Here is a 12,700-nt window from a genome sequence, read left to right on the forward strand (position 1 = left end):
CTGGCGGCCAATAGCTTACCGGATTCGTTTCAAGGTGCTGGTTTTGACCTTTAAAGCCCTATATGGTCGGGGGCCTGCCTATTTGAGGGACCGCCTTTCCCCATATGTGCCCCAGAGAGCACTGAGGTCAGGGACACAGAATCGCCTGATTCTCCCTGGCCCGAGGGAAGCCAGGTTGGCCATTACTAGAATCAGGGCCTTTTCAGTAGCAGCTCCACACTGGTGGAACAGGCTCCCGGATAACATCAGGGCCCTGTGGGACCTTTTACAGTTCTGCAGGGCCTGTAAAATGGAGCTTTTCCACCAGGCTTTCGATTAGGAGTCGCCACTGACGAATGAGCCACTGGAACATACTATGGCCTGTATGATACACCGGTGGACACTGTCTTCCACTTATATTGAATGCCGCCTAGGGTTGCCAAATCAAAAATACCTGGTGTCGGGGGATCTTCTCTCTGCTCCGGGAGATGCGCGTGCATGCGCGCTCGTGCGCGCGCGCCGCCAGGATGTCACCAGAAGTGACGTCACATGCTGGGCGGGGCGACGCCGTTTGAGGGGAAATCAAAGAGTTTTCCCCTTAAACAGCGTGGCTCCGCCCCCAGCGTGCGACGTCACTTCCGGGTGGCGCGCACGCGGGGGTGGGGTTTCCCCCGGGCCCCGATTCCGGCGCGCCGGGAATCGGGGCTCTGAAACGGGGGATTCCCCGCCCCCCGGCTGCATTTGGCAGCCCTAATGCCGCCATAATTTACACAGTTCTTATTGGTATTTTATGCTGTTTGTAAGTTGTTTATGTGTATTTTATTGTATTTTACTGTATTTACTGTTTTATTGTATTTTAATGCTGTACGCCGCCTTGAGCCAGTTCGCCAGCAAGGCAGGATACAAATTGAAAATAATAAACAAACAAACAAACAAACAAACAAGCAAGCCATTCAGGTACTAGTAACTTCACAGTAGTCGCTGAAAGAAGGGGTGGGGGAGGTTGGGGAGCAGAAGGGAGCTATTCAGCATGCCATAGAAAAACCAAAGGAGGACAGAAAGAGGTGTGTGTGTATGTTGGGCTCTGTTGGTGCTGTTCCTTCAGCTGCCCAGCCCCTTGTCCAGCCCCCTGCCATGCCTCACTGCTCTCTACCTGCTGTGGGAGATATACTGCACTGAGACCTTTGTCACCAATGCTCCCTCTAAGCTGTGGAGTCCTGTGAGCAAAAATTCTACTTTGTGAGCTACTGGCATTAAAGTTGTGAGCAAGTGATTTGGCTGCTGCATAAATTAGTTTGCTCTGGAGCCATCCTTACTTTGTTAAGACAAAAATGTGTGAACTAGAGGCTAAAAAACTATGAGCTAGCTCACACTAACTCAGCTTAGAGGGAACACTGCTTGTCAGCTACCTCTTCACTGTCATCTGCCATCTTTGCATATCTCCTCAGCAAATTGCCCTCTAAGTGCACATCCTCAAACTCCCAGTCTGGCCCAGCTGGCAGAAGAAGAGGAGATGAACTCACACTTGCTTGGGGTTCCTAGTGGCGGCAGCTGCACCCTTTGTGTGAAGTTTACCAGTTTCTCAAAAATACCTGGATGAGTAGTATAGAAAATGGAATGCTGGAACTGATGGGTGCCAGAGTTTGTCTATAGAGCAAAAAAAGCTTGGGCCAGCCCTGGACAACTCACCATACAAAGAAAATTTGGACTTGTGGGTCACCATACCAAAAAGGTTGGGAACCCCTGTTGTTATATCGGTCATTGCTATTACAAAGATTCAGCTGCCTTCTGTAGCAATTCATACCCTGCAACTGAATGTAATCTTATTGGGAAGTAAGGTCCAAAATGAGTACATAATTCAGAGTCTCATGATGTTTTAATATGGTTTTGGTTCTGTACATGGTATTCAGCAAACAGATTTTGTATTTCTTCATCAGTATACATCTTTCCCATTGGCCCTTTGTCCTATTTTTCTTCTGTCTGTATTGAGGACCTGTTCATTTTTTATTGTTAAGGTGAGATTTAAACCAGAGCCTTGGCAGTTTATGCTGTCAGCCACAATACTACAAAAAATGAAATTCTGAGGAAGTTCTGATGTTATTAAAACTGTTTGTATAGACTGTAATGGCATTAATGAATTCTGCAGTGTTAACTACTTTCCCCCTGCCCTTCTATTTCTTTCAGGCCCCCCTGTAAGTACCGAAACTCATGTCAGTGTGTGGTATGAAGAAAGCATCAGATGGTAAAGTGACTGGGCAACTGGAAGGTGGGAGGGGAAAGTTCTGAAAAGTCAATGGAAGGGAAATAGTTCATTTTTAAACAAATGCCAATCAAATTCATAGACCAAATGAACCAACTGCCTCTTCTACCTCTTCTTTAATTTCTTTCACATGTATTTAGTACCATTGTAAATACTGTATTGTGTGAGCAGCAAAAAACAGTTTGATCAGCCGCTTCGGCGGGAGGGCGGGATAAAAATAAATAAATAAATAAATAAATAAATTTAACTAGGAACTATTTAGTACAAAGCTCTTGAGAAAATCTGGGGCAAAAACTTAGATTGGTGCGATCACATCTCATCTTCGCTTGTTTACTTTGACCTGACTGATTTCTGTGTCATTGATGTAGCAGCACTGGCCTACCTGACATCTGTGTGCATTTTTGTAGGATCCAAAATTACTGTATGAAGCCTTTTACCATAAAGCTCTACTGGTGAAAATGCAGTAAAAGAACACAATTTGTTTATTTAGATATTTATATTCTGGTTTTCTCCTAAGTAGGGGCCGTGGTGGCTCAGAGGTTAAGACGCTGAGTTGCAGACCGGAAGATCAGTAGCTCAGCAGTTGGAGACCCTAGTGCCACGTCATGGAGTGAGCTCTCATCTCTGGCCCCAGCTCCTGCCAACCTAGCAGTTTGAAAGCAAAAAATTGCAAGTAGATAAATAGGTACCACTTTGATGGGAAGGTAACAGCATTCTGTGTGCTTTGGCGTTTAGTCATGTTGGCCACATGGCGACGGAGAAGTCTTTGGACAGTGCTGGCTCTTCAGCTTGGAAATAGAGATGAGCACCGCCCCCTAGAGTAGGATTTGACTAGCTATTGAGCAAGGGAAACCTTTTCTCCTATGTGGGGACCCAAAGCAGCTAAAAGAACATTTGCACATGTTCCATTGTATTCTTGCAACAACCCTGTGAGGTAGGTTAGGGTGTGAGAGAGTGACTGGCCCAGGCTCACCCAATAAGCTTCCATGACAGAATGGGGGTGCAAACCTGGGTGTCTCAGACCCTAGTCTGACACCCTAAGCACTACCCAATGGTATTCTAGAGGCTGTGCATATGATACAAATGAAGCACGTCCTGTACAAAGGCACACATTTGTTTCTTTCAGTTTCAGATGTTCTGATTCAGTGTACTTGATCTCAGCAAACCACAGGGCACCTCAGACATTTTCCACAGGGATGGCTCTCCCTGCTCCTGCATTTGTATCCCTCTGCCTCTTTTGCTCATTTCTGCAGATGCTTTTGCAGTCCCAGGTGCAAATACGCAGTTTGTCCTCTCTTGCTGCGCAGCATCAGACTTCCCTGATTCCCGGAATTCCCTTGCTGCTCCACAAGAGGGGGCAAACTGCCTTTTGCTCCTGGGACTACAGAAACCTCTATGGAAACAAGCGAAAGCAGTGGAGGAATACAAATGTAGGAGCTGTTCCTGCGGAAAATGTCTCAGTCTAGTCCATACGGATTTATAGTTTCCCTGACACTCTAGCATTCCACTATCAGTGTGTTTTTGATGGGGACGCCATTGAGATAGTACAGATTCATAATGAGACATGTTGACTGACCTTCAGGCAGGAAGAGGAGAGTGCTATAGCTGAGTGAAACCTAGGGTTGCTAGGTCCCCCCTGGACACCGGAGGAAGAAGAGGAGGCAGTGTTGTCAGATCCAAGTTGGGAAACTCCTGGAGATTTGAGGATGAAGCCTGGGGAGGACAGGGACACCAGTGGGGTGCAAAGCCACTGATTCCACCCTCCAAAGCATCCATTTTCTTCATGGGAACTGATTTCTGTTGTCTGGAGATGAGTTGTAATTCCAGGGGGTCCCCAGATCCCACCTGGCATTCCCAGCAACCACAAGAGGTAGTGGGGAAGAGAGAATATAGATTTACCTGGATTCTTTCCCCAGAATTCTTTACCTGATGTAAACTGCACTCTGTGTTCATTGAGAATGCCGTGTTATTCTTGTCAGGATCTTTCAACAATGAGCATAACCTCACTATTAGATACTAAGGGTTTTCTTATATCATCAGTTGTAAGAGTTATTTTGCTTTGCTCAGGCATGGCTGCATTGTTTTCTTGGCTGGAAGGGTAGGCTGGGCATTGCTTGAGCTTGACCTGGTAGACATACAGCAAGGACTTTTCCCTGGGATGAGAATCAGTTGATATGTGCTTGATTTTATTTAATGTACCCTTTAATAAATTAAATAACTGCAAATAGAATACCCCTAATTGGTGGTGTTCTATTTTCTGTTGACTTACAATGTCCCCCAACCTCCTTCTTAAAATGTCTGGCTATTGGCTGGATAACAAATGGGCTCAGCCCATTAATTTTAACAGGCAGGCAGGTGGTTAAAAACAAGACAACATACCTGACAATTATGTCCTGTTTTTCAGGAGCAGTTGGTCATCTGTATTTCAAAACTGAAGCTCTTAGGTCTCTTTATCAATGTCAATTAGAACCATATTCAGAAGAGGCCTCCTCATTTAATCCAACCTCCTTCCACAGCAGAATTCTCTAGACTCAAATCATAAGTGATATCCATTTTTATTTTTAGTTCACACTGTTTATTTATCTCAGTAGGGATAAATAGGGTTCAGTCAAGTATGAAGTTCTCTGGTTTGGGTTGTAAAGACGAATGTTTTGGCTTGTAGACTGAGTTTGCCAAGAAACCTTCCAGGCTAGCAAGGGATTTTGAATCTAGGATGCAACACTACACACCTGGCATCATGTCCCATTAAACTCAGCGGGGCTTATTTCTGATCAAATACTCATGGAATTGGATTGTTGATATAGTTAACAGTTTTGCTTTCCAGTGTTCACACAAGTTGCTTCCAGTGATGACCTATCATACTATTGTTAAAATTTTGTTCTGTCAACATCATCCACTGTGATGTATATGTAAAGAGAGACAAAGAAAGGGAAGAGATATTGTATTGCTCTATATATCTTGATTATCTTTATTGCTCCCTAGTATTTCCTCTGCATGTGTCCTGCCTAAAGAGGAATGAGGCTTGCAGCTTATTTCAACATCTGGCTCTTCTGAATCTCTGCAACATATTTGACTAACAAGGTGTCCCCTAATTAAAGCATCATGCCACGTTTTTCTTTAACTAATGCACTGTGTGTGCACACAAAACTTCCCTTTTCAACAATAGACCTATGTGAAATATTTATTTGTTTAGACAATTTTTACTGTACCATATACGGCATTCAAGGTGGCCTACATAATTAGTCAAAAACATAACAAATTAGCATAACAAACATAGCAGACACACACAGCAAGTAGACAGATGTTTCAGTGACCTCTCTTCAGTCCTCAAAGACTTCCTGCCACCAGTGCTCTGATTTTTATCCCTCCTCCAAGGTATGGTGGCATTGCAAGAAAAAACTCTTCCCTTCCAGAAATAACTTGTCAAGCTAACATTAAGCAGCCATATAGTCTCATTATTTGTGGGAAGTGGGATTCCTTCTTGGAAGCTGGAGTGCTGCTTCCTCTAGAATACTAATGCTGCTTGTTCCCAGCCAGAAATACCCTTGTTGAGAATATGACAGAAAAATACAATTGTTGAGACAATAGTGATAAGCTTGTGTGCTGGCACTCAATGAGCAATTTATCAAGCTTTAACTCGTCAAGCTTGTGTGCTGGCACTCAATGAGCAACTTATCAAGCTTTAACTGAGCCAGCTACCATGTGCTACTGAGTTAGACCATTGGTTCGTCTAGTCCAGTATAGTTGACTGACTGGTATCAACTCTTAACTTTGCTGTCCATGAATATTTAACTAGAGATTCCAGGGACTTGATCTAGCACCTTCTACATGCAAAGTATGTGCTCTGCCACCACTGGGGAATGGTGTTCTCCATGTTCAAAACTGAATGAACATATGTATTTATTGCTTCTGTATGCCAATCCATTCCCCCAGTTTTTCTGCCAATGTTTCCTTTCCTGTGTTTCTTTTCAGGGTCCCAGTGGAAGACCTGGTCTGCCGGTAAATACCTTTTAATTGTCCTTCTTGAGTTTCTTGTTCTTGCTGGTTACAATTGGGAAAGCAGGCCAAAATGTTTTGAGTGCTGTGAAGGAAGCAAAAGAACATATGAAGAGATATGTATTTTAGTGGGAAGAACACAAGCAACCCATCAGAGAAAAGGTCCTAGGTACAGAATACTCTAGGATGCTCTGGCATTCAGGATCACGTTTTTCTTAATAGCTACTGTTTGTTCCATTGGGGAAGCTTAATGTGTTTTATTTTTACTGATGACTTGCCAGAGGAAAACACACAGACACACACTGTGATCATTACACAGCAAAGTTGTGTGTATGGGTATGTAAAAGCAGCCTTAAAACAAAGACTGTTTTTACAGTTACTCATGGGTGTGCTTAGCAGGGAAGGGGATGTGGGGTCATTTGTTTCTCCTTTCACTTTTCCATGGCTGTCCTCTAAGGAGCCCAAGAACAACAACCCAATATTCTATTGCAAGAAAAGGTGAACCTGCACACTGCAGCTGGAGCCAATAATTTGCATGGCCGCAGTCTCTGATATCTGCAGGGGTGGCTGTGCCAGTGCTGACTGACCACCTTATCCCTTATTTTTGAGGGACAAATGTCCTTACTGTCAAGGTTGTGTCCAGCTGGTGAACTTGGGCAGAATGGAGTAAAAACCTGCTGCCAACTAGGGAGCAGCGGCTGAACAGGAGAGCTCTTGTGTCCTTAGTAGTGAACATCTATTAGAGGCAGCCAAGGATCAGCAGGACACATAGCACTCTGCAGGGATACTGATGGTGCATGGCCTGTACCTTTGAGGGTGCTGTTATGTACGTGGACCGCCACCAGGGGTCTGCGGCACATGCAGGAGCTTGGCTCCTGGAACAAAGGAAACTTTGGATCCTGGTTTCCCCCAGCCCCAACCAATAGCCACTTGGCAGGACATTGAAACCCTCCAATGGGAATAGGGGGTGCTGGGTGGATATGTATATAGTTGGCCCTGTCGGGCCGTTAGAGTTAGTCTTGTGTTAAGTACAATAAACGTGCGCAACCGCATGTCGTCGTCCGAGTCCTCCATGCGAACCCAGTACTTTGCAGGTGCACAGCTGTCCATTCACTAGAGGCACACTTCTATGCTAATGTGAAAGGCACAGCTGCCTTACTTGGCTGGAGCACGTGTTTCCCAAGAAGAGTGCAGGGCTCCTCTCTGTCGCAGTCACTGTTTAGTAATGAGCACCACTGCTGAAAATGAAGCTGCAGATAGACAATCTGGGGGCTTTGGCTATGCTCACTCTCCCAATGTCCATTGACCATAGGACCTGTGCTTTTAAACAGTGTTAACTGCCCCCGCTGCTCATGTCTGGAAGCAGACTGGCTCATGAAACCTCTTCCTGGATGGACACAGCCCTCTATTCCTTTTCTAGTTTCCCTTGAACAACAAAAGGTTTTAATTCCTCTTCCTTAGTACCTTGTGACAGGCTCACCCCTGTCACCCCTATCCTGAGTTTGTTTATATGAATAACCATATTATCACAGATTAACAATTAAACCAACATGGTGCCAGACACTTTTTATAGGGTTTGTAAACACATACCTGCAGGAGCTGTGGTGGCTCAAGTGGTTAAGATGCTGAACTGCAGGCTGTGGAAGGTCAGTAGTTCAGCAGTTCAAGACCCGAGTTGCCACATGACGGAGTGAGCTCCCGTCTCTAGTTCCAGCTCCTGCCAACCTAGCAGTTCGAAAGCAAGAAATTGCAAGTAGATAAATAGGTACCACTTCGGTGGGAAGGTAACAGCGTTCCGTGCGCCTTGGTGTTGAGTCATGCTGGCACGGAATGCTGTTGCTAGCATAAATCCCAATATAGTTGCACATAAATGCATGATATACACTAATCAATGGACCTTTATTAAACTGCAAATGGAAGTTCATTTGTGTCACTTTATAGCAACACATATGGTCATTTCCAACTGCCCTTTGATTTTGCATTAATTGTTAGGGAGACAAAGGCGCTATGGGGATCCGTGGACTATGGGTGAGTCTAAAACTTCTCACAACTACCTGGCACAACTGCATCCAGACCCTTTGCTATCTGAGGTCCCTTTGGGGGTGATATATATTTAATAATTTCAGGTAAATGATGACAGCTATATTAACATTTTTAATTGCTGAGATTATCATCATCATCATCATCATGATGTGCCATTGTGTGTAGTATAGCCAGGAGATCCTAAGATGGTCTGACAACTAGAAGTTCTAGCTCTTTTAGCATTATGCACCACTAGGTGGCGAGCTAGACTTGTTTTTAAGGTAAGAGATGTTTCAGAGGTGGTTTGCCATTGCTGCCTCTGCGTCTCAACCCTGGTATTCCTTGGAGATTGCTCTTCCAAATACTAGCCAAGGCTGACCCTGCTTAGCTTCTGAGATCTGACAAGATCAGGCTATCCTGGGCTATCCAGGTCAGAGCAATTCCTGAGATCTACTTTGCAAGAGAAAGAGAGAGGAACTCAATGGCTAAATATTTTTCTTGCATATAAAATCTGGGTCCCCTTAATTAGTTCACAAATAAAATGCATATGAAACTTTTAAACACAGAAATGCAGTGAACTATACCACATGCAAGTCTGTTTTTAAGGAATACATATAAAACCAGGTTTTCAGTGGGAACAAAGATATTCATGACATAGGGTTCCCAAGTCCATTTTGCTCCACAGCGGGGGGCTCCCGGACGGCGTCTTGAGCGTGTGTGCGCGTGCCGCATGCACATCAGCCAGAGAGGACGTGATGACACTGGGCATGCTGGAGGCGGGGCCACAGCCATCTGAGGGGGTTCCCCCTGGGGCCCGATTCCACGGCGGCGGAAATCTGGCCTCCAAAGCGGGGGTTTACCTGCCCCCCGGGGGGACTTGGCAGCCCTATCATGACAGCAGAGAGCTGTTTCTAAAACATATTAATCTCTTGCAAAGAGCTGTTTCTAAAATGTATTGATCTCTTTCTAGTAGGGGGAAAGTTTGTATAAGAAATATGGAGGTCAAACAGATATCTTTTGCCTAAAAATAGTCCTCATTTGAATGGGACAAAATAGCACATTTTGGACCACCAAATTTTAATGTTACATATTTAAACCAATAATCAGTACAGTGAAGAAAGTTGAGTAGTACCTGTTCTATTGTTATATCACCTCCCAAAGATGCATCTGCAGCCTACTCTTTAGCTGTTTCTTTCTTTTGCTTTCTTGATTTTCATATACATGGTTCTTCCAAATTCTATAATGTATCAGCTTCACTGGGTTTCTTCTCTATTTACAAAATAAACTAAGGCTTGTGGGTGAGCTCTGATGACTTCCTGTAGTTAAGAAATTATACTGTAAGAATAGATTTGCATTTATCAGACCAAAACCTACAGTTTTCCCTGTGTGTTACCTGCCACCATGCATACAGGTGCATGAGCCAGATCTATTTCTAATAACATATATAGAGAAATGATGCCATTGCAAAAGCCTGCCAGCTGCTTTTGGTATCTGTATTCATGCTATTGAAAATGACTGAAATGAACCCTTGTACATGCACTTGGATGCACTGCAGGCAACAATATGCCTACGAAATTCTTGATTTGAATCTTAATCTCAAATGTTGACACCCATGTTCAGGGCTTCTTCTTTTTTTGAAAAAGAGGTGCTGGAATACTCAAGAGGGAAATTAAGTTTTCCATCTGTATACTGAAAACTCATGAATTTTTAAACATTTTAGAAAGAATTTTGTCAAAGAGGTTCCGGAACTTTGTTCTGGCGCATTGCCCCAGAAAAAAAGCCCTGCCCACATTGATAAAATAACTCATCCAAACCTTCACCAATAAGCAAAGGAAACAGGGTGTAAATGTGCAAAGTGGCCCTCAGCAAAATAAAGGAGTGATAAACTATTTTATATGTGGTCAGGTCCCAGAGGATAATACATGGTTACCCCTTTGATCCAGGAAATAAACTCAGGAAATAAACACAGGGGTTCGTACTCTGATTTCTAGCTTAGTCAGAATACATTCCTTTCCCCCCTGGTACGTGAAGACTGTGATGCAACCACCATTTGTTTGTTTGGTATGGAATGCTTCCCTAACTTAATACATTTGGTGTAATATGACCTAACATGTTAAGATTCAGTGCAAGTCAAGGCACGTTAGAACATATTGCACCAAATATATCAAGTTAGAGGGGCATTCCATACTAAATCAACAAATGGTGCTTGCGTCATAGTCATTGTTTTTGCTTCAGTTTTGCAGAATTATTATATATTGGCATGTATCTACACCCTACATTTTAAAATAAATCTATCTCTGGGGGTAGGATTGCAATCACCCAATGTCACATTTCCTATTAAGCATGTGCTGTCTCTTGTTGCTACAGGCTCTATGTACAATAGTCACCATAGGCTTTTGAAGCTCAAAATCTTGTTCAGAAATGCAGAATGTCGTGGTTAAATTAGGGCCAAACATTTTAAGACATTTCAAAATTTTCAGGAATTTCCATTGGCCATTAAAAAAAAAGACTGTAGATACATTTCAGCATATGTAATAACATTTCAAAGTTTCACCAAACTCCATCACTGTGGTGCCACCCTCATGATTTGGCATGGAGGTAAAAATCACCCTGGACATTTAAAGAAAATAACCAACTGATCTACTGTAGTGCAGCATTTAAAAATGCACTCTACAGTGATCCCAATAAAAGTTACTGCTCTTTTTGCATTTGCCAAACATCTGGAAAGTGATGAGACATTTGCTGTCCTGGTAGTTGTTCAGATACTGATGGTATTTGTGATAAGGCAGAGGAAAGTGCCCCTAAGATGTATTAGGTGAAGATTCATAATGGGTGTGTGGTGTTTATAATATTGCATATATCTTTATGTCAAGGTGGATAAAGGCATACTGCATCAGAAGCTCTGTGTTGAGTTCTGGGCACCAGAATTTAAGGAAGATGTTGACAAATTGGAGGCAATTTGCAGTATAGCTACAGAAATATTTAGAAGGCCAAAGCTTTTGAAGAAAGGCTGAGGGATCCCAAATATGTGGAAGGTTGTCAAAGAGGGAGAAAAAGTTACCACATCCACTGAGAGCAGTAGTTTTAAATTAGAAGGCAGAGGCTTTAAATTGGATGTTAGTAAAAAGCCATAAGTATACAAGCAAATCAGCAATAGAACAAGTTCTCTGGGGAGGCTGTTGTCTCTATCCTTGGAAATGAAAACACAACAGTTTTTGCATTTAGGTCCTATTTTAGCTTTTCACTGACTGAGGAGTGGCATGTCCTATTGATCAGCTACAGAATTCAGAGTTATATGTGTCTGTAATCTCCAGTGCTTTCCTTTTGTGCAAGCTTTTGGTCTCCACTGGTAACAGAGCTTGCTCTTTCTGAGATAGTTCTTTCAAAATTACGGAGTACAGAATTGTGGGGAGGCAAGGGAAAATAAAATTATTCTTATGTCTTGCTAACATTGTGTTGTGTGATGCCATGCTACAAGATTAATTTCAGCCAAAGAATAGTCAAGGCTCTACCACTAAGCAATAGCTCCTTTTATTCAAATTATGGTGATTTGCACATGTACAGCTAACGCTTTCTAGGAAGACATACTTGGATTACTTACAGTTTACCTATCTAAGTGGGTGAAACTGCCATCAGCAAAACTAGTATGCAAGTCATAGTAGTTGCTAGAGAAGCTCTGTGCACAAGCTGTTCCACTAGAGGATACGTTACAAGGGAGGTTTCTGCTCTTACCACACTCATGCCACACTCTATAGAAGGCAGAGCTGAGAGCCGGGCTCCACATTATGCTTCCCAGCTGAGAGCACCCTGGCTTTGCCTGTTGAGAGTTCTGACAGACGGGGAAGGGCACAAGGGATGATGGTCAATTACTCAAGAAAGGAGTGGCTGGGCTTCTTTGCCTGTTGTTCATCTCCACTTTTATCTCTCCTTAGTGGCTCACTTTCCCTAAGTTTTTTTTTTTGTGGGGGGGGGGGGGGAGAGATGCTAAGCAGACAGATAAGGAGAGCTAAACAGCATAAAGCAGGCCAGTGGCTCCCTTTGTGCTTGAATGGAAATGTTTCCAACTTTCTCTAAGTGAGCCCTCAGAAGTCTCCATTTGGTAGACCTGGGTGCTAAGGCTCAAAACAGAACAACAGTATCCATCTCCTATTGCAGAGTTTCCAAGACAGCTCTTGTTTATAGCACCTCCACAGATGATATGCCATAATACAATCAAGGGGATACATTTATGTTATGCTACCAGTGAGGCCATAGGTATAGTACGTTGTGTTACATTCTGTAAGCAGGTTTGTCATAGGGCCATCTTATTGTAGCTGAAATCCTTGTGTGGGTGGGTGTCAATGTAATAAGCAACAATTCCCATTCCATTATCTATGGTTCTCCATCTCAGACCCTCATGGCATACACATTATTTTCTAAATTCCCCCTTTTTAGGTAGAGGTA

The 12,700-nt window shown here is 43.3% G+C and overlaps 1 protein-coding gene across 1 annotated transcript in view; it reads left to right on the forward strand.

Moving 5' to 3' along the window:
• COL13A1 (collagen, type XIII, alpha 1) overlaps nucleotides 1-12,700 on the forward strand; it is a 308,444-nt gene that overhangs the window by 84,379 nt on the left and 211,365 nt on the right. The window contains exons 3-4 of the mRNA XM_015428404.1: nucleotides 2,164-2,171; nucleotides 6,212-6,238. Of these exons, the coding sequence (XP_015283890.1) occupies nucleotides 2,164-2,171; nucleotides 6,212-6,238 (35 nt within the window). The remainder of the gene's footprint in view (nucleotides 1-2,163; nucleotides 2,172-6,211; nucleotides 6,239-12,700) is intronic.

The sequence above is a fragment of the Gekko japonicus genome, unplaced genomic scaffold, assembly GCF_001447785.1.
Source record: "Gekko japonicus isolate JY-2015 unplaced genomic scaffold, Gekko_japonicus_V1.1 scaffold672, whole genome shotgun sequence".
Classification (NCBI taxonomy): Eukaryota; Metazoa; Chordata; class Lepidosauria; order Squamata; family Gekkonidae; genus Gekko; species Gekko japonicus.